The 25,733-nt window shown below is 40.5% G+C and overlaps 1 protein-coding gene across 9 annotated transcripts in view; it reads right to left on the bottom strand.

Annotated features, from left to right (window-relative positions):
- The window catches only part of pou6f2 (POU class 6 homeobox 2), a 185,752-nt gene that overhangs the window by 47,803 nt on the left and 112,216 nt on the right, over window positions 1-25,733 (bottom strand). For all 9 annotated transcript variants that reach the window (XM_057824563.1, XM_057824558.1, XM_057824565.1 and 6 more), the window contains one exon: window positions 22,654-22,952. In XM_057824563.1, the coding sequence (XP_057680546.1) occupies window positions 22,654-22,952 (299 nt within the window). The remainder of the gene's footprint in view (window positions 1-22,653; window positions 22,953-25,733) is intronic.

Here is a 25,733-nt window from a genome sequence, read left to right as displayed (position 1 = left end):
CAACACCCTTGACAACGAAAATGCTTTTCTTCGGCAATCTTCGGAAATTAAGTCACACTGAGAAGTGTGAGGGAAGTCCGCTATAGAACAGTATTGGTTGTTGCATTACTTCTCGGTAAGATGCCACGGCGGTGTGTGGCGATGTTTTGTTCTCACTCAAACGAAAAGTTGTATAAGTGGCCAAAGGATAGCAGGGCACCTAAATGGACATCTTTCGTTCGCACGAAGCGAATGAATTTCAGGCCATCATCGAGTCGTGTTCTCTGCTATAAACACTTCGAAGATGCCTGCTTCCTTAACCGGTCTGCTTATGATCAAGGATTTGCCAAAAGGTACAGTAAGTGTGATTTTTGGATAGATGACTGATGACTTTGTCAAAGCAGAGCTGCCAACTGTTGTGGAATGAACAGTAAAAGCTAGCGACGTTAGCCAAAAGCCAACTTGTGGCAATCCCCGATCATAGTTGTTGTTGCGTTCGCTAGGTTAAGCGTGTTTAAATTGTGCTTTATCTACGATCTTTTCCAAAAGGGTTAATCCGCTGTCAATCGGGAAAGGGGTGTGGATGTGCATATAAGCGGGTCGGCGTCGCGGTAATTCACGATCACGTTGCCGTAAGAGACACACACCGCCGGTGAGTTTGTGCACATTTATTTGTATTTTTTGTATTATGTATTTCCACCTTCATGCTTCAAGCATTGCATTGCATTTGTACGGTTCGGCGTTTCTTTCACGGTGATCGCTTGATAGCCTTCTAGTTTGTGTTTTACGAGAGCCACTGACAGGGGACAGTTGACAACAAGCGTGTTGGTTTTAATGTCTCGCAGCGAATCAGCGAGCGCGCAGGTCACGCAGTGAATCATGGAAAATGTAGTCTCGGGACAACACTGAAGTGGTGCTTTGTAATCTGTTCGCTTGTGTGAAAAAACTACATTTCCTCACGCCATTAGACGCCACTTCCTGCCGAGAGCCCCAAGCTGTGTTCGTACTGTTAGCTCCATGTGTTAATAAAGAAACAAAGTTGTCAGCACGTCGTGTGTTCGATACCTTTGTCAACAAAAAGCTCATAACAAGACACTATGCACGATCCGTTTAAGAGACGCTGGGACTGGAGAGCTGTGAGTAGTAGGAGGCGAGGGGAAGATGAGCGAGAAGCAAAATTTCGCGGTCGAATGGGGCGGCAGTCCGCTATTATTTTGTTTTCTTATTGTTACCACAATAAAGTGGAGAAAGACATCAAAGACTCATCTCCTTCTTTCCCCCCAACGTTTTTATATTATTATTTTATATGCGCGAGAGCTGCCGGATCCACCAAAATAAACATGAAGTCTGATTATTATTTTTTTAAACAATGTCATCAGATAGACAAAAACATAAAATTATGTGCAAATGCCTGCATCTTCAAACCATGAAAATAATAAAGCCTATATTTTACCAATCTTGTAATCTCGATGGGTCTAGGTACATTGTTTGCATCCTGATTAGCGTCTGGCTAATACATGTTAGGTCCAACATAAAATTCCAACCTCCTCTTCTTCCTCCAACTCTTCAAAAACTTGGATCTCCTCCCTTGCGCTCGATCTATCGTTTATATCGCTGTTCGAATCATTGTTTGAAGGGCTTTGTATGGCGGCCGTATGTATGCAGCGCTGCCATGCTGTTCTCGGTGTGACGTATCACTTCCGGGTTCGTCCCCTTTCAGGCTCGAACCTCGGAAATGCGATTGTCAAATATACAACATATAGATTATTTTTTTCATGCTTTATTTGTTGGACAATGTTTAATCACTTTAATTGTGACCCTGTTTGGCATGTTATGAAATTACTTCACATTTCTGCTTTAAGTCTGGTCCCTGTCAAATATCAATTAATTTGAAATGTTGACAGTAAAACAGAAACTATAAAACAAAATGCCAGCCTTTTTGGACATGGGTTCTTCAGACTTTTTTTGTGGGTCTTCTACTCCTGATGGACACACCCACCAGATTTCATGTGGCTAAGTTATACTGGCTTTAAAGGCTGAATATTTAAGTCTGATGCTATCGAATATTGTATATTTCTTGGAAACATTGACTCAAAACAGAGATTATAAAACAAAATGGCAACATTTTTGGACATGGGTTCTTGAGACTTTTTTGTGGGTCAAAAAAGGATCAACACTCTGCTTGTGCTGAGGCAACGTAGGCGACGTCGTCGCCTCGATCTTTTAATTAACCAGCAATATTTTTATAAATTGCTGTGTCTCGCACAGTCCCAGACATCTGTCGCTGAATCTCCTCTTCTCCACGGATGGAAAGGAGCTGGCAGGTCTTATCATCTTTCCAATGCTGGGACATATTGTTCAATGTGGTGCGCTACTGGCTCCTTCTTCTTCTACTAGCTTTGTTGTGAGCATCGACGTAACTACCGTTGTGGGGCGTGTTAAATGGGAGGCGACTAGCACGTTGTTATGACGCATCACGTAAGAGCCTACGTCACCAAGTAGATTAGGGTTTTGCTTTCACACTGCATGACGATCAGAGCCGAGGTGATTTTAACGCGGGTCGCCTGGCGGGTTGATTGACACGGGTCGAGGCGGGTCGCTGCACCTTTCCCACTGCCACCAAAAGCCGATTGTTAGCGGGTTGACATGGGTTTTTTGACCAGTGGGAAAGGGGTATGAGTGTTGGATTCTTTTTGAGATTTTATGTGCGTCTATTCATGACGAACGCACCAACAAAATTTCATCTTGCTAAGTGATACAGACTTTGGGGGCAGAATTTTCTTTACAGGACTCGCAAAAAGTGACCAACATGAGCCTAAAAACAACAACTTTAAACTAAAGTAACAGAATTTTTGTGTACTTGAACATTTTTTTGTGTTAACTCATGACAGACACAACAACAAGTGCCGATCGATCGGGTCCGATCACGTCATTTTCAAAGTATCGGAAACGGCAAAGAAAATATCGGACATGCCTTTTTTTTTTTAAATATATATATATTTTTTAATTAAATCGTTTTTAAATTGTATTTAACGTTAAAGACATAATATGTTACACTCATCCAGAGTCTTTAGTTTAGGCTTAAGGTAGGGTTATCAAATTTATCCCGTTAACAGCGGTAATTTAAAAAAAAAATCTATCACGTTAAAATATTTAACGCAATTAACGCGTGCGCTGCACGACCCACTCACGCGTTGTCGCGTTCAAACTGTAATGGTGCCGTTTTACCTATATATAGAGCTAAAAGGCAGCGTGAAATGAGTAGAGTAAATTTTGGCAGCCTTTGGAGCCTTTATTTAATTGGCTAAAACCTTACAATCCCTCTCCCTACGATTAGAAATATCGTGGGAAGCAATGTAGGGAAGAAAGGTAGTAATTGATCTTTTTCTTAACACCCTCTGTTATTTCCCAACGCAGAGAAGATATATCAATTGGTAGCCATCATGCATTTGGGCATGGCTACAGTATCATTTACTGAAAGCTCAACAAATACACTAGATGGCAATATTTAGTCACAATATACAAAGTCACAAGTCTTTCTATCCGTGGATCCCTCTCACAGAAAGAATGTTAATAATGTAAATGCCATCTTGAGGATTTATTGTCATAATAAACGAATACAGTACGTATGTACTGTATGTTGGATGTATATATTCGTCCGAGTTTTATTCATTTTTTTCTTGATGCATTGCCAAAATGTATATGATCGGGAAAAATTATCGGGAATGATTGGAATTGAATCGGGAGCAAAAAAAAAAAAGCAATTGGATCGGGAAATATCGGGATCGGCAGATACTCAAACTAAAACGATCGGGATCGGATGGGGAGCAAAAAAACATGATCGGAACAACCCTAATTTGAAGTTTTTGGAAATAGGCCCCCTACGAATTGGCCCCATTTCCTGTGTCATGTCAATAGGTTATGAAGTCTATGCAGAAACTACAAAACAAAATATGTGTCTTTTAAAAGATGGATTCTTTTTTTAGACTTTTTTTCTGTGTCTATTCATGACAAATGCACCTACAAAATTTCATCTTGCTATGTAATACTGACTTTGGGGGCTGAATTTTCTTTACAGGACACGCAAAAAGTGACCAACATTAGCCTAAAACAGCAACTTCAAATCAAAGTAACAGAATTTCTGAGTCTTTTTGTGCATGGGTTCTTGAGAATTTTTTGTGGGTCAACTCATGACAGACACACCAACAAAATTTTGTGTTGCTAAGTGATTTTAGCTTTGGGGGCTGAATTTTCTTTAATTTACAAAAAGCAAAGGGACGTTTGGTCACCCTGCTTTCCAGCAGTATTGGTGTCTGGAGGCAGAGGGACCCCAGAAGGACCGGAAAGGAATAGGTGCGGGGGTTGAGAAAAGATGAAGAGCATCGGACGGACAAGCCTCTGAAAGGCCTTCGCGCTCGGCGGCCGCTGACCTTGGCTGCGACGACGCTCCTCACCAGAGGCTTCTAATGAAAGCTGATTGCCGGCGAAGTCGCGGGGAGACAGTGAAAAGGATAGAGAGGAGAGGCTCAGGTAATTGCAGCACTCGCAGGTCCGGGGGGGCCCTCGGGGCCGGCCTGTGATGTCGGGGCGCGGTCGGCGGGGAAGAGAGATGTCGACCAACGCTTTGCCGGTAAATTGTGGACAACGGGGGGAGGAGGCGGACCCCCGGACTGTAATTACCCCTTGTTGAGTGAGCCCGTGGAGAGCGGCCAGGCTCGGCGCGATCCAGCTCTGACAGCGATCACAGGCGACTTTCAGCTAAGACGCGGCGGGGGCCCACGGGAGTGTTCGTTGGAAAGCAGACACTACCTGCCCAATAGTACGCTTAGTGAAAAATAATCTGGAACATACTTCAGATGAACATTAACACTTTTTGGGTCAGTTTGAGCACTCAAACATGATTGCCTACTTCACATGCTAACTAGGGTTGTTCCGATCATGTTTTTTTGCTCCCCATCCGATCCCGATCGTTTTAGTTTGAGTATCTGCCGATCCCGATATTTCCCGATCTGATTGCTTTTTTTTGCTCCCGATTCAATTCCAATCATTCCCGACATTTTTTTCCCGATCATATACATTTTGGCAATGCATTAAGAAAAAAATGAATAAAACTCGGACGAATATATACATTCAACATACAGTACATAAGTACTATATTTGTTTATTATGACAATAAATCCTCAAGATGGCATTTACATTGTTAACATTCTTTCTGTGAGAGGGATCCACGGATAGAAAGACTTGTGACTTTGTATATTGTGACTAAATATTGCCATCTAGTGTATTTGTTGAGCTTTCAGTAAATGATACTGTAGCCATGCCCAAATGCATGATGGGAAGTGGAACCATGACTGTGCGTAGTGCTACCAATTGATATATCTTCTCTGCGTTGGGAAATAACATAGGGTGTTAAGAAAAAGATCAATTACTACCTTGCTTGCCCACATTGCTTCCCACGATGTTTCTAATCGTAGGGAGAGGGATCGTAAGGCTGTAGCCAATTAAAAAAAGGCTCCTAAGGCTTCCAATATTCACTCTACTCATTTCACGCTGCCTTTTAGCTCTCTATATATGTAAAACGGCGCCATTACAGATTGAGCGCGACAATTCGTGAGTGGGTCGTGCAGCGCGTGCATTAATTGCGTTAAATATTTTAACGTGATACATTTTTAAAAAAGTTAATTACCGCCACTATCGGGATAAATTTGATAACCCTACCTTAAGCCAAAACTAAAGACTCTGGATGAGTGTAACATATTATGTCTGTAACGTTAAATACAATTAGTAAACGATTTAATTAAAAAAAAAAAAAATATATATATATATATATATATATATATATATATATATTGAAGGAGAAACAATATCGTCATCGCACACACCATATAATTGTCTGCATTAGTCTAACACATATATAGTCTAACACATACATATGGTACAGGTTTTCGTAGGCACCGTCTAACTGTTTGCATTAGTCTAACACACGTAATATAATTAATCAGGAAATAGTATCATTTTCATATTTACGGTAGGACTACACTACTAATATAAAATAAACAGCACACCATAGTTTAATGAGAAGAAATAGAAGAGATACACAATGCCGTCTTATCACAAGATTGACGCACCAACTCGTATAATCAGCTCTCCCAGCAAACTCCAAGGACAAAGCGCTTTGTCCTAAAACAAGTACAACCAGCCCGGACAGCAAAGTTGATAGCGGGCGTCCCAATCCGCGCACGAACCTAAGCCGCCCAAAACCGGCCACAGCGGGGATGGCCCAAAAGCAACGCCCAGAAACGCCTTCGACAAGACCCGCGTCAGCAAAGACTTCAAAAAGACTGGACACTGAGATAAGACAGATTTCTTCTGCTCGGAAACATGTAACCTTGTTTTGGATCCAGAATTGTCCCTCCGTCGTCAAGTTTTTGCCTTGTTTTTTACCATTGTCGACGAATAAATTGTCAACCTGTTTTCGGCGAGTGTTCTTCAAGCTTTTGAAACATGGAGTCAGTGTGCAAAGGGTTAACACAGGAACGCGCGGAGTTTAGCTTCCTCCTGGCCTGGCTCTTCGGGGGCGTCGAGCGGCGGAGCACATTTCCGTTCTGTTGCCGGCCTCCCCGTGCGGTTTGGGCTGGGAGGACTAAATTCCTTCAATATATATTAGGGCTGTCAAAATTATCGCCTTAACGGGCGTTAATTAATTTTTTTAATTAATCACGTTAAAATATTTGACGCAATTAACGCAGATGGCCCGCTCAGACAGATTTAAATGACAGTGCAGTAAAACGCTCACTTGTTGTGTCTATGGAGTTTTGCCGCCCTCTGCTGGCGCTTGGGTGCGACTGATTTTATAGGCTTCAGCTCCCATCAGCATTGTGTAATTATTGACATCAATGGCAGGCTACTAGTTTATTTTTTGATTGAAAATTTTACAAATTTTATTAAAACGAAAACATTAAGAGGGGTTTTAATATAAAATTTCTATAACTTGTACTAACATTTTTTTTTTTTTAAGAACTACGAGTCTTTCTATCCATGGATCGCTTTAACAGAATGTTAATAATGTTAATGCCATCTTGTTGATTTATTGTTATAATAAACAAATACAGTCCTTATGTACCGTATGTTGAATGTATATATCCATCTTGTGCCTTATCTTTCCATTGCAACAATAATTTACAGAAAAATATGGCATATTTTATAGATGGTTTGAATTGCGATTAATTGCGATTAATTACGATTAATTAATTTTTAAGCTGTAATATATATATATATATATATATATATATATATATATATATATATATATATACACTGTATATATTAAAAAAGGCATGTCCGATATTTTTTTGCCGATTCCGATACTTTAAAAATGACGTGATTGGACCCGATCGATCGGCATCGGGACATCTCTAATGCTAACGATTATGAACTGAGCCTCCCCAATCGATTTCCGGACTTCCCTAAAATTTCTTTGTGAAAATTCTCCAAATTCAACACGAAATGTTCCTTTAAAGTCACAGCAACCTTCATGTAAAAGTCAAATAAGGTGCACCTGTCGTGGCTTTTCGAGCATGAGCGGGCCATCAGCTCAGCAGGTCGGCCGGCGTTAATGCAGGGGAGGTCTTAAGAAGGCAGAAAATTGCCTTACATAACAAGCCGGCGCGTGCAATTTAGCCACACCAATGTTGACTGAAGCAGAAAATAAGACTGTGCGGCCCATCAACAGCCAGTACATTTCATATGAATAATTAGAAAGATGAGGGAGGAAAAAAAGCAAGCTGACCATGACAGCTCTACTACTTTTATTTACGTGCAATGAGGGATTAGGCAAGGCTGGACCAGGAGGTGAGGCCGGAATTCATAAAGTTCCTCTTATTATGACCAACTACTGTCATTTTGCTGTTTATTGGGGCGCAACTTCCTGTCAGAGTTGGATTTTTTTTCAGACTTATATTAATGCTGAACCAACCAAGAGCTCTCAACGTTTTACAATTTCGAACAGTAATGTAACCAATATTTTCCAATTGCCGTGTTTTTCATCTAGGACATATGTATTTAATTTAAAACAAATTCAGACTAATAAGACATGTGTCGATTACCAGTTTCAAGATATACCGTGGTATGAAAACGCCAAGGCGCCGGTGAAAATGGCTGGGAGTAGGGCTGCAGTTATCGATTATTTTAGTATTCGATTAATCGATGAACTAGTTAGCTCAAATAATCGAGTAATCGGATAAGGCACATTAAAAATTAAAATACCTGAGCTGAGCCTCAAACAGTATAGAAAAAATAAATAAGGATCTATGTACAACAAAAGCGCAACTGGCGAACTTGCATAGCAAAAGTCCGCTAGCTTAAATTCTTTAAAACTTTTTTTGTGTGTGTTTTTTTTTTTAACAATGCTCTTAACAAATGGTTCAGAAACATTCCCACAAAAAACGGCTAAATATACCTCTAAATTAAATTATGAATGCATTAAAAAAACATTAGCTCAAACAAAAACTCGGCTTATGTTGGTCTGGTGCATGGAGCAGCTGGATTCAGCCATGTGAAATGAGGCAGACTAGAGGGCAGTGTATCCACCGAAATCAATAAAACTAAATGCAAACACTTTCAAAAATAAACCATTACAACGCCACTTTAATTAAACGAATACTCGAAGCAGCAAAATTTAATTCAAATATTTTTTTCTAATCGAATACTCGAGTTAATCGATTAATCGCTGCAGCACTATCTGGGAGTGAATGAGTAAAAGAATTCACCCGGAATAGTTGCTTCAAAACAAAATGGCTGACTTCCTGTTTGATAAAAAAAAATTTTTTTTTTTTTTTTTTACACGGATCCATTTTTGTGTGTCCTATTCATAAAAACATGTCTACCCGATCTCATGTTAATCAGGCAAAGTTGCGAGGGCCGATTAAAAAAAAAAATCGTTTATTTTCTAATAGCTTTTTAAAGGAATCTACTCGACATGGTTGCTTCAAAACAAAATGGGTGACTTCCTGTTTGATTTTTTGACATGGATCCTTGAGACTTTTTTTGTGTGTCCTATTCATAAAAACATGTCTACCCAATTTCATGCTAATCAATGAAATGGTGCGGATTTTTTGTTTTATTCTTAAGACTTTCTTGACCGATTTTTCAAACCAAAATAACCAACTTCCTGTTCAATTTTGGACCTAGGTCCTTTTGACATTTTCCTGCGTCCTGTTATGATAAACACATCCAGCCAATCTCAAGTCAAAAGGTGAAAGTGGTGAGAATTCACATCTCCTCTCTGAGTGCTTTAATGTCAGACTTCCTTTTTTTAAATTACACTTTTACGCTTACTTTTTGGCTTTTTGCAGTGTTGTTGCGTCCGCGTTTCACTCAGGTTCGAGGGTCCTCGCCTTTCCGGCGGCGGTCAGACGCCCTCAGACGAGGGCTCGGCTAACGGAGTCCGAGGAATAGGGTTTCTTTAATTATCAGTCGGGGTTATGACATTGAGTCCCCCCTCCTCTCGCAGACAGCGTCTAAGTGCTCGGCTGTGCCGAGGAGGCCGGTCCCCCCGCGGGGTACCATTCCACTGCTGGTAATTTCTGGTGCCCATTAGTGACCGCAGACAGAGCAGCGAGCGGGCTGACACGAGAAGCAGGCCCGGCTCGCTCGGCGTAAAAAGAAAAAATAAAAACAAGCTTTTAATGCAAGCTTATTGCATTATGCCCTCCTTGCAGGCCAAGTCAAAAGTCCCATTTGGGCTCCCTGCAGAATATTAGCGCAACATTTCTGCTTCGACAGTTAGCCACGGCCGACTGGCGTCTTGTTTCTATGAACTGCGTTTTAGACTCAACTAGGGACGGAACATATAATCAGGAAATTTCTGTCATATTAGACATCTTTTAGAGCTTTTTCCATCTGGATGTTTCATGTATTTTCAGGAATACTTAATTTTTTTAGTTGTCCGGTATTTATTTTCAATATTTTTGTTCTGTTAAATTTTTGTTTTGTATTGCTCTTACATACATTTGCACATTTTTTCATCAGATAACGTTTGTATTTTTTGTGTGTGTATGATTATTTTCTTTTTAATTAGTATGTTTATATCTAATATTTGGTATTTTCTTGATATTTCTGTATGGTGTATTTGTTTATTACACTTAATAATAGGGCTGTCAAACGATTAAAATTTTTAATCGAGTTAATTACAGCTCAAAAATTAATTAATCGTAATTAATCGCAATTAATCGCAATTCAAACCATCTCTAAAATATGCCATATTTTTATGTAAATTATTGTTGGAATGGAAAGATAAGACACACGACGGATATATACAATCAACATACTGTACATAAGTACTGTATTTGTTTATTGTAACAATAAATCCACAAATGGCATTAACATTCTTTCTGTTAAAGTGATCCAAGGATAGAAAGACTTGTAGTTCTTAAACGATAAATGTTATAGTTACAAGTTATAGTAATTTTTTATTAAAACCCCTCTTCATGTTTTTGTTTTAATAAAATGTGTAAAATTTTCAATCAAAAGTAGAGTTAATATAATAATAATAAGAAAAATAACAATAATAAAAATAGAGTGACCAAAGTCTAAGTTTTATGTGTATTTTGCATAGCTACGCCTCTACTGTATAACATATATCTGTACATATCTTACCCAAAATACAACAAGAGACACATAATTGCCACTAAAAGAAAGAAAACTTACCAAAATATGTGTGGAGCACAAATAGCAATTTGCATTGCATTGTGAACACAGCATAAACGTCTCACAACTACTAATTCTCCCACGTTCAGAAGAAATAACATGAGTATGGAACGGCGCTGCCCCCAAGCGGCCGGTTGCATTCTCTTCACTCTTAATGTCCATAAACGGCCTCATTGTAATCTTTTTGAGGCAATATGCGAGATGGTCATTCACCCAAGCGCCAGCAGAGGGTGGCAGAACTCCATAACAACAAGTGAGCGTGACATCTGCGTTAATTGCATCAAATATTTTAACGTGATTAATTTAAAAAATTAATTAACGCCCGTTAACGCGATAATTTTGACAATTTATCGCGTTAACGGGCGGTAATTAATTTTTTAAATCAATCACGTTAAAATATTTGACGCAGTTAACGCATGCACGGAATGACCCGTTCATGCATTGCCTCAAACAGTTTACAATGGTGCCGTTTTAGCACATTGAGAGCGCCAAAGCAGAAAAATGTGCAGCGCCTTTTATTGGCTTTTGCAACACTTTCACAACAATTATATGTATTGTGGCGAACGACTAAGAAGGCATCAATGGTTTTCTGTTTTGAAAGTTTACCGAAAATATTTCCAAACTGCGGACATGTTAGCTGTGAGTACACATGTGCCAGTTACCGATTTCAAGGTAAACCGTGGTTTAAAAATGTCAAGGTTTCAAAACCGCAAAAATTTTCCGTCATACAGTCCCTAAGTTATTCGCTATTTTTTATGTCCCAAAAATGCATGGAGAAATCCCTTGCTTGCAGCTGCAAGGCTCAACCCTCCGCCACCGGTTGTCGCTCGGTGTCAGTAAGTCAGCTGTGTTACATGATGGCTGGAGGAGGTGAAACTCCTGAACTTTTTCCCTCCATCGAAGAAATATAAATAGCTGGTATGGGAATACTTCGGTTCCGGAAAAGTTACAGACGGCCGCGGCTTAGAGGAGGGCCAACGGACATGTAAAACATGTTTGCGGTGGGTGGCTGCCGAGGAGGCAATACCTCCAATAAGATTTCGCATTTATACAAAATTTAAGGTTTGTAAACACCGTCATGAACATTTCCCACCAGCTACGAGAATTAACGCCAGCGTGTTTAGTGTGTCTACCGGTGGTAAAACGTGTTTTTTTTCTCAAGAGGACAAGGGTTCTTCACACGATTCGGTGGTAAACTTTCAGTCTTGAGAAGGGAAAAGCGATTATGCATTTTTAGCTATTTTTGGCCTAATTATCAGTCACGTATCGATTTTTTTTTCTAAAACCTGTGCATTTTTGTAGTATTTTCTGATAGACCAGTGTTTTTATAGTACTTTTGCCGATTTTTTTCTTGTACTTTGGAAGTATTTTCCAAACTGCAGACATGTCGTCTCTGAGACACTAGTGTTAGCGAGATAGCACTGACTAGCGTATTGCGTCTCGCCATGTTTTGATGACATCATCACAAAAGGACTAAGGTTCTTCACACTATTCAGTGGTAAACTTTCGGTCTTCAAAACTGAAAACCAATAATGCTGAATTTTCGGTCATATTATATCGCTAGTTTTTTTGTTGTTTTTTTTTGGTAAAACCTGTGCATTTTTTGTCGTTATAGTATTTTTGCTTATTTTTCCTTGTATTTTGGCAGTATTTTCCAAACTGCGGACATGTTTTCTCTGAGCCACTAGTTTTAGCGAGATAGCATCAGCTAGCGTGTTGCATCTCGCCGTGTTTTGATGATGTCATCACAAGAGGACAAAGGTTCTTCACACCTTTCGGTGGTAAACTTTCGGTCTTCAAAACTGAAAATCGATTTTTAGCTATTTTCAGTTGAATTTTCAGTCACATATAATTTCTTTCTAAATTGTGTGTATATTTTGTATTTTGTAGTATTTTTGCATATTTTTCCTTGCATTTTCGCATTTATTTCTTGTTATTTTGCAGGTTTCCCCTCATATTTTTAAGTTTTTCTAACATTTTCCTATTCACTTCTCAAAGTACTGGAATACAGCTTGTCATATTCACACTTGACATTTATTCCTTTATTATTTATTGTTTTTAGTAATTCATTCCTCACCAGCATTTAATATTGATTTCATATTTTCGGTAAAAATCCTCAGTGACCATTTGTGAAGGACAATAAAGACATTTCTTGAGGGCATGCATACATACATATTTCCCAGTAATACAATAGGTATAAAAACGAGTCTTAAACAGAGCATAGATTGGAAAAAGGCAGGAGAAGATGACATGAAGCGTAAAGGGGGAGGAGTGCGACGCTCCGGAGTAGGAGGGTCAAGAGAGTCCAGGAATAGTACACGCGTAATGGCAGCGTTGATAGGGCCCACCTAAGCTTCCTGCTTCCCCGGCTCAGCATGTCGCGCCTCTCCCTTCGCCGGCCCGATGTAAGCCACTGGAGTGGCAAATTACACCAGACCTTACAGCTGTAGCCCGACATTATGATTAATTTGATCGGTAATTTCTCCTGTTTTTCATTTTAATCGCCGAGCCCGTTCTGCTGTGGCGGGTCTTTCAGATCTAATTAAGATCAATTCCGCCGCCGAGCCACGCTTTTGCCCGCCGCCAAATCCCCGAGCTCTCCGGGCGTGGAGAAAACCCGCGGCTCCAATCAATCAACCTCCGGTCTTGGAAATCCCACCGCCGCTTGCCCGCAATCAGCGCATTAACACACTTAGGCAAATTTCCTAATCTCGCGGAGTCTATTTGTCACCGCTGTGGCTGGTTCGAGATGAACTGAATTAGCTACACTGTTGTAAGGACTGTAAGACAGTAGGAAGTCGAGGACAGAGGGTATGTTGTGGTGCCCTTTGTGACTAAATGAGGGGTAATAACGAGATAATTCTTGTGTTTTATCTCACTAATTACTAAACACTACAGGGACGTTATGAATACTCGGGATTAAAATTGGATTTTCCTTTAATTGGATCACAATAAACTAAAGTGTTTCCCTCCGTGCTACAGGATATTAGCCTAGCGGGCCACCAGGCTTTTCTTGCCAGTCTAGTGCTGCGAAAGAAAGTATAAAAGGAATACTTATCTTGTAAAAACCTCATCTGGTGATATTTTTGAAAGCGTCATGGCGGTATCTTATTTAAAATTTACAATTAAATGAGTGCTCTATAAATGGTTAATGCCATCCAATCAGCCAGACTGGGCCGCGGGTCCGCCAGAGCGGGCCTTCAAATCCTATTGAGTGGTCGCCGTAGGCCGTGGCCTGTCCTTGCCGAGGCCAGCGCTGACCTGGAAAAGAAGTAAACCCTTTACGGACGCTTTGGCTTCCACGCGCACACACTAATCCTATTTGATTGAAGCAATATCTTAATGATAGCTGATGTGGACTCCTCTCAAGGGAGGTCTGTCCTCGGTCATCATAATCACGCTTGCTGTTTCCTTTCAACATATTTTCCAAAGAAAGCAGAGAAGCAGGCAAGCTATTAAACTCATAGTTTCTATTGCGCTCTTTCTAAAATGGCTGCTTTTATACCAAATGGCAGACCTGTGTCGTTTCTGTAACGTTTCTTGAGACTTTTTGGAGACTTTCATAGACGAGCTTACCTAATTTCATGTTCCTAGGTTAAACACAATCCGGGTGCTGAATTTTTATTTGAAGAACACTTGATAAAAAATGGGTGAAAATATCCTGTAATGGCCACTCCCAACCAAGATGGTGGACTAAATATGTCTTTTCAGTCAGGGGTTATGGAGACGTTTTTGCGTGTGATAGACAAGCATACAGAATTTCAGGTTCCTAGGTTAAACGGGATTCACAGGCTGAATTTAATGTTTTTTGAATAACACCGAACAATGTTTGAAAATATCCTGAAATGGCTACTTCCAACCAAGATGGCAGGCTAGCCGTGACTTTTTAGTCATGGGTTTGTACACTTTTTTGTGGGTCTAGTCTTGATAGACAATCTCACCCAATTTCATGTTCCTAGGTTAAACACAATTCAGGGCCTGCATTTTTATTTGTTGAACTCTTTACAAAAAAATGGGTGAAAATATCCTGTAATGGCCACTTCCAACCAAGATGGCAGACTAACTGTGACATTTTAGTCATGGGTTTATGAGACTTTTTTGTGGGTCTAGTCTTGATAGACAATCTCACCCAGTTTCGTGATCCCAGGTTAAACACAATTCGGAGGCTGCATTTTTATTTGTTGTACACTTCAGAAAATAATGGGTGAAAATATCCTGTAATGGCCACTTCCAAAACAAGATGGCAGACTAACCATGACATTTTAGTCATGGGTTTATGAGACTTTTTTGTGGGTCTAGTCTTGATAGACAATCTCACCCAGTTTCGTGATCCCAGGTTAAACACAATTCGGAGGCTGCATTTTTATTTGTTGTACACTTCAGAAAATAATGGGTGAAAATATCCTGTAATGGCCACTTCCAAAACAAGATGGCAGACTAACCATGACGTTTTAGTCATGGGTTTATGAGACTTTTTTGTGGTTCTCGTCTTGATAGACAATCTCACCCAATTTCATGTTCCTAGGTTAAACACAATTCGGGGGCTGCATTTTTATTTCAAGAACACTTGATAAAAAAATGGGTGTAAATATCCTGTAATGGACACTTCCAACCAAGATGGCAAACTAACTGGGACTTTTTAGTAATGGGCTTATGAGACTTTTTTTGTGGGTCTGGTCTTGATAGACAATCTCACCCAATTTCATGTTCCTAGGTTAAACACAATTTGGGGGCTGCATTTTTATTTGAAGAACACTTGATAAAAAAATAGGTGAAAATATCCTGTAATGGCCACTCCCAAAACAAGATGGCAGACTAACCATATATTTTTAGTCATGGGTTTGTGAGACTTTTTTGTGGGTCTATTCTTGATAGACAATCTCACAAAATTTCATGTTCCTAAAATAAACACAATCCGGGGGCTGAATTTTTATTTGAAGAACACTTGATGAACAAATGGGTGAATATATCCTGTGATGGCCACTCCCAACCAAGATGGCAGACTAACCGTGTCATTGCAGTCATGGGTTATTGAGCCTTTTTTTGCAGATGTACTCCTGATAGACAAGAGTACCGAATTTCATGTTCCTAGGTTAGACTGGATTCAGGGGCTGAATTTATTGTTTTTTGAAAAACACAGGACAATGTTTGAAAATATCCTGAAATGTTTACTATCAACCAAGTTGACAGATTTAACCGTGACTTTTTAGTCATGGCTTCATGAGACTTTTTTGTGGGTCTGGTCTTGGTAGACAATCTCACCCAATTTAATGTTCCTAGGTTAAACACAATTTGGGGACTGCATTTTTATTTGAAGAACACTTGATAAAAAAAAAAAGGTGAAAATATCCTGTAATGGCCACTTCCAACCAAGATGGCAGACTAACTGTGACTTTTGAGTCATGGGTTTGTGAGACTTTTTTGTGGATCTAATCTTGATAGACAATCTCACCCAATTTCATGTTCCTAGGTAAAACACAATCCGGGGGCTGCATTTTTATTTCAAGAACACTTGATAAAAAATGGGTGAAAATATACTGCAATGGCCACTTCCAACCACGATGGCAAAGTAACCGTGACTTTTTAGTAATGGGTTTTGAGACTTTTTTGTGGGTGTACTACTGATAGACAAGACAAGATTTCATGTTCCTAGGTTAAACTGGATTCAGAGGCTGATTTTTTTTAAACACCTGCCAATGTATGAAAATATCCTGGAATGGCTACTTCCAACAAAGATGGCAGACAAGCAGTCACTTTTCGGTCATGGTTTATTGAGACTTTTTTGCGAGTCTAGTCTTCATAGACAAGCCTACCAAATTTCATGTTCTTAGGTTCAACAGGATTCGGGAGCTAAATTCTTATTTAAAGAACACCTAAACATGGGTGAAAATATTGTGCAATGGCCATTTCCAACCAAGATGGCAGACTAACTGTGACTTTTTAGTAATATGTTTATGACACTTTTTTGTGGGTCTGGTCTTAATAGACAATCTCACCCAATTTCATGTTCCTGGGTTAAACACAATTTGGGGGCTGCATTTTTAATTCAAGAACACTTGATAGAAAATGGGTGAAAATATCCTGCAATGGCCACTTCCAACCAAGATGGCAGACAAACCGTGTGATTTCCGTCATGGGTTATTGAGACTTTTTTGCGGGTGTACTCCTGATAGACAAGACTACCGAATTTCATGTTCCTAGGTTAAACAGGATTCGGGGGCTGAATTCTTACATGAAGAACACCTAAAAATTGGTGAAAATGTCCTGTAATAGCCACTTCCAACCTAGATGGCAGACTAACCGTGACTTTTTAGTCATGGGTTTATAACATTTTTTTGTGGGCCTAGTCTTGATAGACAATCTCAGCCAATTTCATGTTCCTTGGTTCAACACAGTTTGGAGGCTCCCATTTTTATTTCAAGAACACTTGATAAAAAGTGGGTGAAAATATCATGTGATGGCCACTTCCGACCAAGATAGCAGACATACCATGTCTTTTCAGTCATGGGTTTATGAGACTTTTTTGTGGGTCTAGTCTTGATAGACAATCTCACCCAAGTACATGTTCCTAGGTTAAAGTGGATTCAGGGGCTGATTTTTTTAAAATGTTTTTTTGAAAAACACTAGACAATGTATGAAAATATCATGGAATGGCTACTTCCAACCAAGATGGCAGACAAACCGTGACTTTTCGGTCATAAGTTATTGAGACTTTTTTGTGGGTCTGGTGTTGATAGACAATCTCACCCAATTTCATGTTCCTAGGTTAAACACAATTTTGGGGCTGCATTTTTATTTGAAGAACACTTGATAAAAAATAGGTGAAAATATCCTGTAATGGCCACTTCCAAAACAAGATGGCAGACCAACCATTAATTTTTAGTCATGGGTTTGTGAGACTTTTTTGTGGGTCTGGTCCTGATAGACAATCTCACCCAATTTCATGTTCCTAGGTTAAACACAATTTGGGGGCTGTATTTTTATTTGAAGAACACTTGATAAAAAATAGGTGAAAATATCCTGTAATGGCCACTTCCAAAACAAGATGGCAGACTAACCATGAATTTTTAGTCATGGGTTTGTGAGACTTTTTTGTGGGTCTAGTCTTGATAGACAAGCCAACCTAATTTCATGTTCTTAGGTTAAACAGGATTCGGGGGCTGAATTTTTATTCGAAGAACACCTACAAATGGGTGAAAATAACCTGTAATGGCAACCTCAAACCAAGATGGCAGACTCCCTGAGTTTTCAGTCATGGGTTAATGAGTTTTTTCTGGGTCTCCTTATGATAGATACGCCTATCACATGTCATGTTGATAAGTAAAACTGGATTTAGGTTCTGTCTTTTTATAACACTACAAACTGGTCAAAATCATTCTAAAATGGCTGCTTTGAGACAGAATGGCAGATGTCTTACGTCTTTTCAGCCATGGATTATTGAGACTTTTTAGTGTGTCTACTCATGATAGACAAGCCCACCAATTTTAAAGTTGCAAAGTTAAATAGGCTTTTGAGGCAGATTTTTTTTTTTTTTTTTTAAACCTGGAAATAAATTGTCCTAAAATGGTCACTCAAACCAAAGTGTCTTTTTACTATTTTTGTGGGTCTACAGATAATTGACATGCACACTAAATGTCATGTTGATAAAATAAAATAGATTAAAGGGTGAATTTTCTTTGAAAGGCCTCTGAAAATGGCCAAAAGAACCCTAAAATTTGTATGTCTGCTCATGATTGACATGCCTCCAAAACTTCAAGTTGCTAAGTGACACTGGGTTTGGACAAAATGCCTCCTTCAAACAAAAATGTCAGATGTCGTATGTCTTTGTGGTCATGTGTAGACAAATTTACTTGTGATTGACAGGCCTACGACATTTCATATTGCTTAGAGACTGACTTTTTCAAGGAAATGATGGACTATGTCCTTTTTCACTGGTACTTGTGACTATTTTTGTAGGTCCACTCATGACGGGAGTGCTTATTTCCATCTTTAGCACTAGCAATGCATCTGATCAAATACATTGTCATAGTTGACTGATTCCGCGCACACACTGGACATTGTGTTTGGTTCCGAAGTAATGCCTTCGGAGGCCCATTAAATCCAAAGACTGTTTTTTTCCCCGCTGAGTACCAGCAGGCCGTGACGGGGGTCGAAAAAGCCGGCGGAGTGGGGGTGTTGAAGACGAGGGAACAAATAGCCCGACGCATCCTCGCCCATAAAGAAGCTCGCGCCACAACCCAATAAGGGTCCTGACGCTGATGAATGTGACCGGGGACGGCTAGGCGACCCTGGCCGGCGCGCGCTCGAAATGAAACCGCGGGGATATAAAATAGCCCATTATCATGGCGATGGTGACGGCCAGACGGACGGCTTGGCCGAGATGGATGGATGGACAAAGTGACTGCAAGAAGAAGCTTGAGTAGGAAGCAGAAAGATTAAGAGGCTGATAAAACAGGAGAGCGGGTGACCTCACAAACCCTCCTGAGTACGCTGAACATGTGGCAGAACTCGTGACCTATTATTGAAAACCTTCACAACACAGATTTTATTTGATTTCTGTGAAATCATTTAGAATGAATACATATATTGTACATATACAGTATATGCTACCTAGCTATAGCATTGCAAGCTATTTACGACCAAGTGGGAAGGGAATACATCTAGTAACCAATAGGACCAGAAGAGGAACGATAGGTCAGATTAGGGTGTGACAGGGTAGTGATACGTAGTCATCCGTGTACCCTTTCTAACCCTTTAAACTAGTGGTCCCCAACCTTTTTTTTGCAACACTGACCGGTGTGATGTTCGCCCTTTATTTCACCTACCGGCAATGTGTGGCAGAAAATTATGGTAAATATAAAATAACACGACAGGGCTAAAAATGAACGTTAACTCATTTGCTCCCAACAAAGTATAAATACGTTCTATTTTTAATTGTTTCAGTGTCCCAAAGACGTATGTCTTTTACGTTTTTTTTTTTTTTTTCACAAGAGACATCTCTGGGTTCCGATTCAACTTCGCTCCAAAGCACAACGCTGAAAATCCATTTTAAAGCAATAAAACTGGCCACTGGAGGGCAGTAGCGCATTTGGTAAGATCCGCAACCCGAATCAACGGAACGAACGGCCGGGCCGCACGGCCCCATCTGGCGGAAGACGACCGAATGGATGTCCAGGATGCCAGGCGGCGGACGACCAAGCGGAACAAACGGGAGGACACCAGGGATGCCAGGTGTTGGACAACCAAGCAGGACGACCGGGACCACCAGTGCAGAGGATGATGCTGTTGAGTCCGTGCTGCTCGCCAAGCAGAGACAGGCGTCGATGAGGGAAAAGTTTACCCCGGCGGTCGCGGCCACAACAGCGTCATCTCTCAGTTAGTTATGTGTAAATAAATTGTTACTCTGCTAACAAAAGCTCTATTTGTCTTGTTGTTTATGTGATTTTGTAAAAGGAAACATTATTCAGATGTTTGGGATGTAACTAAAGCAAAAAATAGCTGTGTTAAAGTCAAAGTTATGTTTGAAATGTATGCACAAAAAGCTCAATTTCTCTGTTTTTTCATCAGAAAATGGAAAATTGCTCAAACTAAGCTATTTTCTAATGCTGATTTCTAAAGAATGGAAAAAGATATGAACTTTTTTTTCCTGCTGAAAGAAAAGAGTTTAATCTTTCTTTTGGTGGGTTCCATGTTTATATAGCAATAGAAAAGAATTTTCTGTGGGCCTTGCAAAATAAGTCAAAATCCAGTAAAACGGCCGGGAGCGAAGGGGGTTGCACCGGTGAAAATGGCTGGGAGTGAATGAGTTAAGTGCAGGGAAAGTGTAACTCACCATACGCGGAATCAACCTTTTTTTTTTTTTTTTTTTTAATGGCAGCCTCTCCTAAAACTTGAAGGCAAATATCCTTGATCGCAGGCATAATGAGTTCATCTCCAATAGTGAAAGGTTTCATAGCTTTAGCAATGCGGTTTGCCACGAGGTATGATTCTCTCAGCGCATCCGCTTTTGTTGCCCCGTTTGCTAGCATTTAGCCACATATTATGCAGAATTGACTTGGTTGTAGGCTCCTCTTCTGGCTCAACAGGAGGCCTTTTCCCCGTAAAAAAGATTTTTTTTTTAGTCATCTTCGCTAATGTGTGGTCTTATTATTTTTGGAAACAAATCTTGATGCGCCTTTGTCATTATTGAGGAAAAGCGCATAGATGCTAGATCCTAGCTCCAATTGATTTTAATGACGACTTTCTATCCAGTTTTATGATATATCTATTGACTAATCTGAGCAAAATGACCGGAAGTACCCTGTCCGCCATTGCTGAGGTGTGCCGCCCGAAGTATACAGCCAACAGCAGCTAACGTGACTGTTTGCATTGACTGACGCTGGGCTGCTATAGGTGTGCAAACACTCCAGTAATGGCGACCAACCACAAGAGGGTGACGTACACAAATTTCTGCTCTGAATAGTCATACGTCGAGAGGCGAAGGCCAGATTGCGGTCGTTAACAAATTATTACAGTGGTACCTCTACATACGAAGTTAATTCGTTCCAGGACCTTATTTGTAAGTCGAAATGGTCGTATGTCAAGTAGGATTCTCCCATAAGAATACATTATAATTCCATTCATTCATGCCACAGCCCAAAGGCCTACACTATATGCTAAATAAATACTGCCACCAAAATGAATCTTCTAATTGGGCCAATTTGACCAAGTGTGCCAAATTTCGTGACTCTGTAAACTGTCTAAGTCTATGAAAAAAACAATTGTTTTAATGTCGGACAAAGGGTCGTCATGGTACAGACAGAGACATGTGGACATGGACCTTAAAATGTAGTATTACAAAAGATCTGTTAACTACAATGACCAACCTGAAAAGAACTGGACATTTATAAGTAAAATAAGTGACTTTCTGTTGCCACTAGTTGGCGCTGCAGAGTTGAAGCAAATGACCCCTACAGGACTCTTCAGGGTACGACTCTCACCAAGCACGGGAAGTTTGATGCAGATATACATTATGTTGTATATCTGCCAAGTTATGACTGTTCAAAAATTTGTGGTCAGACAAAATGACAACGGTCTTTTCAATTTCCTGTTTGGACTGGTCTCATCCAGGCTTCAACTGGGACCGTGTGCTTTGGTCAGATGAGACCAAGATTGAGCTTTTTGGAACCAAACACTCTAAGTGGGTCTGGCGTGCCACGAAAGATGCGCATGCTGAAAAGCACCTCATACCCACTGTGAAGTATAGGGGTGGGTCAGTGATGCTGTGGGGCTGTTTCGCTTCCAAAGGCCCTGGGAACCTTGTTAGGGTGCATGGCATCATGAATGCCAGGACATTTTTAAATCAAAATCTGTTGCCCTCTGCCCGAAAGCTGAAGATGGGTCGTCTCTGGGTCTTTCAGCAAGACAAGGAACCTAAACATATGGCCAAATCTACACAGAAATGGTTCACCAGACACAAAATCAAGTTCCTCCCATGGCCATCTCATTCCCCAGACCTTGTTTTGTTGGCAAAAGGGGGTTGTACAAAGTATTAACACCAGGGGTGCTAATAATTGTGACACATTATTTGATGTCAAATAATTATTTCTTTAAGTGGGATTTTTTTCCCCACTGAATAAATGCACTTGTATTGAAGGTTGGATTTTTCTCTTTTTTTCCATTACGGTCCAATATTATTTGAATTAAAAAAAAAATGATTAGAAGCTAAAAAACACATCTTAACCAGGGGTGCCAATAATTATGGAAGGCACTGTATTTCGAGCTTGTCGTCGGATGTAGAAACAAATGGCGAGTCAAATTTTACGTCGGATATCGAAAAGATGGTGTGTTGATGCGATCGTATGTTGAAGTACCAGTGTATTTCTGTGCAAATGCGCCATGGACAGGTACCGGTCCCCGGAGCGGTGAATGAGGATCTCTGCTTTAAACCATTTAATCATTCAGACTCATGAAGTTTTTTGGACTCACCGGCAGAGGCATGGGTGGCGTGACAGGTGACGGTAAGCTCCGAGCGGGCGACTGGTTCGGCCGGTGCGACGGCGGCGACTGTGGCGGTTGCCCAGATGTAGAGGAGCATGCAGAACCCGGCGACGGCACAGAGGACTGCTGCTGACTAGGCGGGGTCATGTGATGGTGCTGGGATGAAACTTGGTTCTGGACGTGTTGGTGGTGATGGTGTTGTTGTTGCTGCTGCTGCTGGTGGTGATGGTGGTGCATCTGTTGGAGCTGCTGCAGGTGTTGGAGTTGGGAGTTGAGAGTTGAGGTAGCTGTCGATAAAACAACCAGTCGAATCAACACATGACAACTTCCAACGTTGACCTTATTTGCAAAATAAGACAACACCTTCAATCCACACTCGTGAACACATAAAGGTGTGGGACATATGTGACCGAAGGGGCATGTATGTAAATTGTGTGAAGCCACAACAAGGCCCTCTGAGGTTTGAAGTCCCTCAATTTAGTTTGGGCATAGTTACAAGGACAAAGCTGAAATAATTGCTCTCTGCCAAGTCAAAAGTCTTCATTGTCACTCTGATGATGGGTGCGATATTCCTGTTTAATGGCTCAAATCACACCAGAAAAAAAAGACATCAATCTTCTTCAGGAACATTAACTAATTGGATCCAATAATGGTGCCCTGTTTGAACCCCATTTAAATGCTCTTTAAAAAAAAGCTGAATGGGAAGTGGAAAAAGCACAAAATTGGAGTTACTGTACATCAATACATTATTATCAGTAACAGGTATTGATGAATTCCTTCACTGTACGATCTTTCTTCAAACAAAAAAGTTGCAAAAGACGCGTTTTCTACTAAAACACAACAATGAAAAGTTCTAGAACATACAGTGGGGCAAATAAGTATTTAGTCAACCACTAACTGTGCAAGTTCTCCAACTTGAAAATATTAGATAGGCCTGTAATTGTCAACATGGGTAAACTTCAACTATGAGAGACAGAATGTGGAAAAAACCCCAGAAAATCACATTGTTTGATTTTTAAAGAATTCATTTGCAAATCATGGTGGAAAATAAGTATTTGGTCAATACCAAATGTTCATTTCAATACTTTGTTTTGTACCCTTTGTTGGCAATAACGGAGGGCAAACGTTTTCTGTAACTCTTCACAAGCTTTTCACACACTGTTTCTGGTATTTTGGCCAATTCCTCCATGCAGATCTCCTCTAAAGCAGTGATGTTTTGGGGCTGTCGTTGTGCAACATGGACTTTCAACTCCCTCCACAGATTTTCTATGGGGTTGAGATCTGAAGACTGGCTAGGCCACTCCAGGACCTTGAAATGCTTCTTACGAAGCCACTCCTTTGTTGCCCTGGCTGTGTGTTTGGGATCATTGTCATGCTGAAAGACCCAGCCACATCTCATAATCAATGCCCTTGCTGATGGAAGGAGATTTTCACCTAAAATCTCTCGATACATGGCCCCATTCATTCTTTCATTTACACAGATCAGTTGTCCTGGTCTCTTTGCAGAAAAACAGCCCCAAAGCATGATGTTTCCACCCCCATGCTTCACTGTGGGTATGGTGCAATTCAGTATTCTTTTTCCTCCAAACACGAGAACCTGTGTTTCTACCAAAAAGTTCTATTATGGTTTCATCTGACCATAACACATTCTCCCAGTCCTCTTCTGGATCATCCCAAATGCTCTCTAGCGAACCGCAGACGGGCCTGGACGTGTACTGGCTTCAGCAAGGGGACACCTCTGGCAGTGCAGGATTTGAGTCCCTGGCGGCGCATTGTGTTACTGATAGTAGCATTTGTTACTGTGGTCCCAGCTCTCTGTAGGTCATTCACTAGGTCCCCCCGTGTGGTTCTAGAATTTTTGCTCACCGTTCTAGTAATCATTTTGACGCCACTGGGTGAGCCCCAGATCGTGGGAGATTATCAGTGGTCTTGTATGTCTTCCATTTTCTAATAATTGCTCCCACAGTTGATTTCTTTCCACCAAGCGTTTTACCTATTGCAGATTCAGTCTTCCCAGCCTGGTGCAGGTCTACAATTTGGTCTTGGCCATAGTGGAGTTTGGAGTGTGACTGACTGAGGTTGTGGACAGGTTTCTTTTATACCAATAATGAGTTAAAACAGGTGCCATTAATACAGGTAATGAGTGGAGCCTCGTTAGACCTCATTAGAAGAAGTTAGACCTCTTTGACAGCCATAAATCTTGCTTGTTTGTAGGTGACCAAATACTTATTTTCCACTCTAGTTTGGAAAAAAAATCTTTAAAAATCAAACAATGTGATTTTCTGTTTTTTTTCCCCCCCATTCTGTCTCTCATGGTTGAGGTTTACCCGTGTTGACAATTACAGGCCTCTCTAATCTTTTCAAGTAGGAGAACTTGCACAATTGGTGGTTGACTAAATACTTATTTGCCCCACTCTACCCATATTTGAATGTATCCACCAGTAAACCACCAAACAGATGTAAGTAGACTCTTTGTCTTTTGGGACAGAGGTTTTTGAGACTTTTTTGTAAGGCCTACCCATGACTGACAAGGTTACTCAATTTTATGCTCTTAGTTTAAATAGAATTAGAGGGCTGAATTTTCAAAAAACCAACTCCTATTTAACATACACATTAAAACCACAAAATAGTAGACTTTTGTCGGCATAGGTCCTTGAGACTTTTTGTCGGCCTACTCATTACAAACCTACCAAATTTCATTCCACTCAGTTAAACTAGCTATATAGCTGATTTTTCCAAAAATGCTTAGCACTAAATGGACATTTTCACCAGCCCTGAAAATGGAGAGTCTTGAAGAACCGCAAAAAAAAAAACTGACTTGAAACTTGAAACCCCCCACAGTCCCACATATGCAAAGACAGCCTCTTAGCCGCCACAGTGACAAAATGTTGAGCTCTACTTACAAGACGGAATACAAAAGCAAAAGACAAAAGCGCGGTTCGACAGCGCGTCTGTCAGAAAATTATCGAAAGCGCCTGCGAGATCAAAGGCGACTAGAGAATGTCCTCCGGCGTGGACCATTACGGCGAGAAACAAGCGGTGCAACAACAGAAGATGAGGCAAAAGCA

This window comes from Corythoichthys intestinalis, chromosome 20 (genome assembly GCF_030265065.1).
Source record: "Corythoichthys intestinalis isolate RoL2023-P3 chromosome 20, ASM3026506v1, whole genome shotgun sequence".
Taxonomy (NCBI): domain Eukaryota; kingdom Metazoa; phylum Chordata; class Actinopteri; order Syngnathiformes; family Syngnathidae; genus Corythoichthys; species Corythoichthys intestinalis.
The sequence above is the reverse complement of the archived record's forward strand: the minus strand, read 5'-3'. Positions and strand labels throughout refer to the sequence as shown.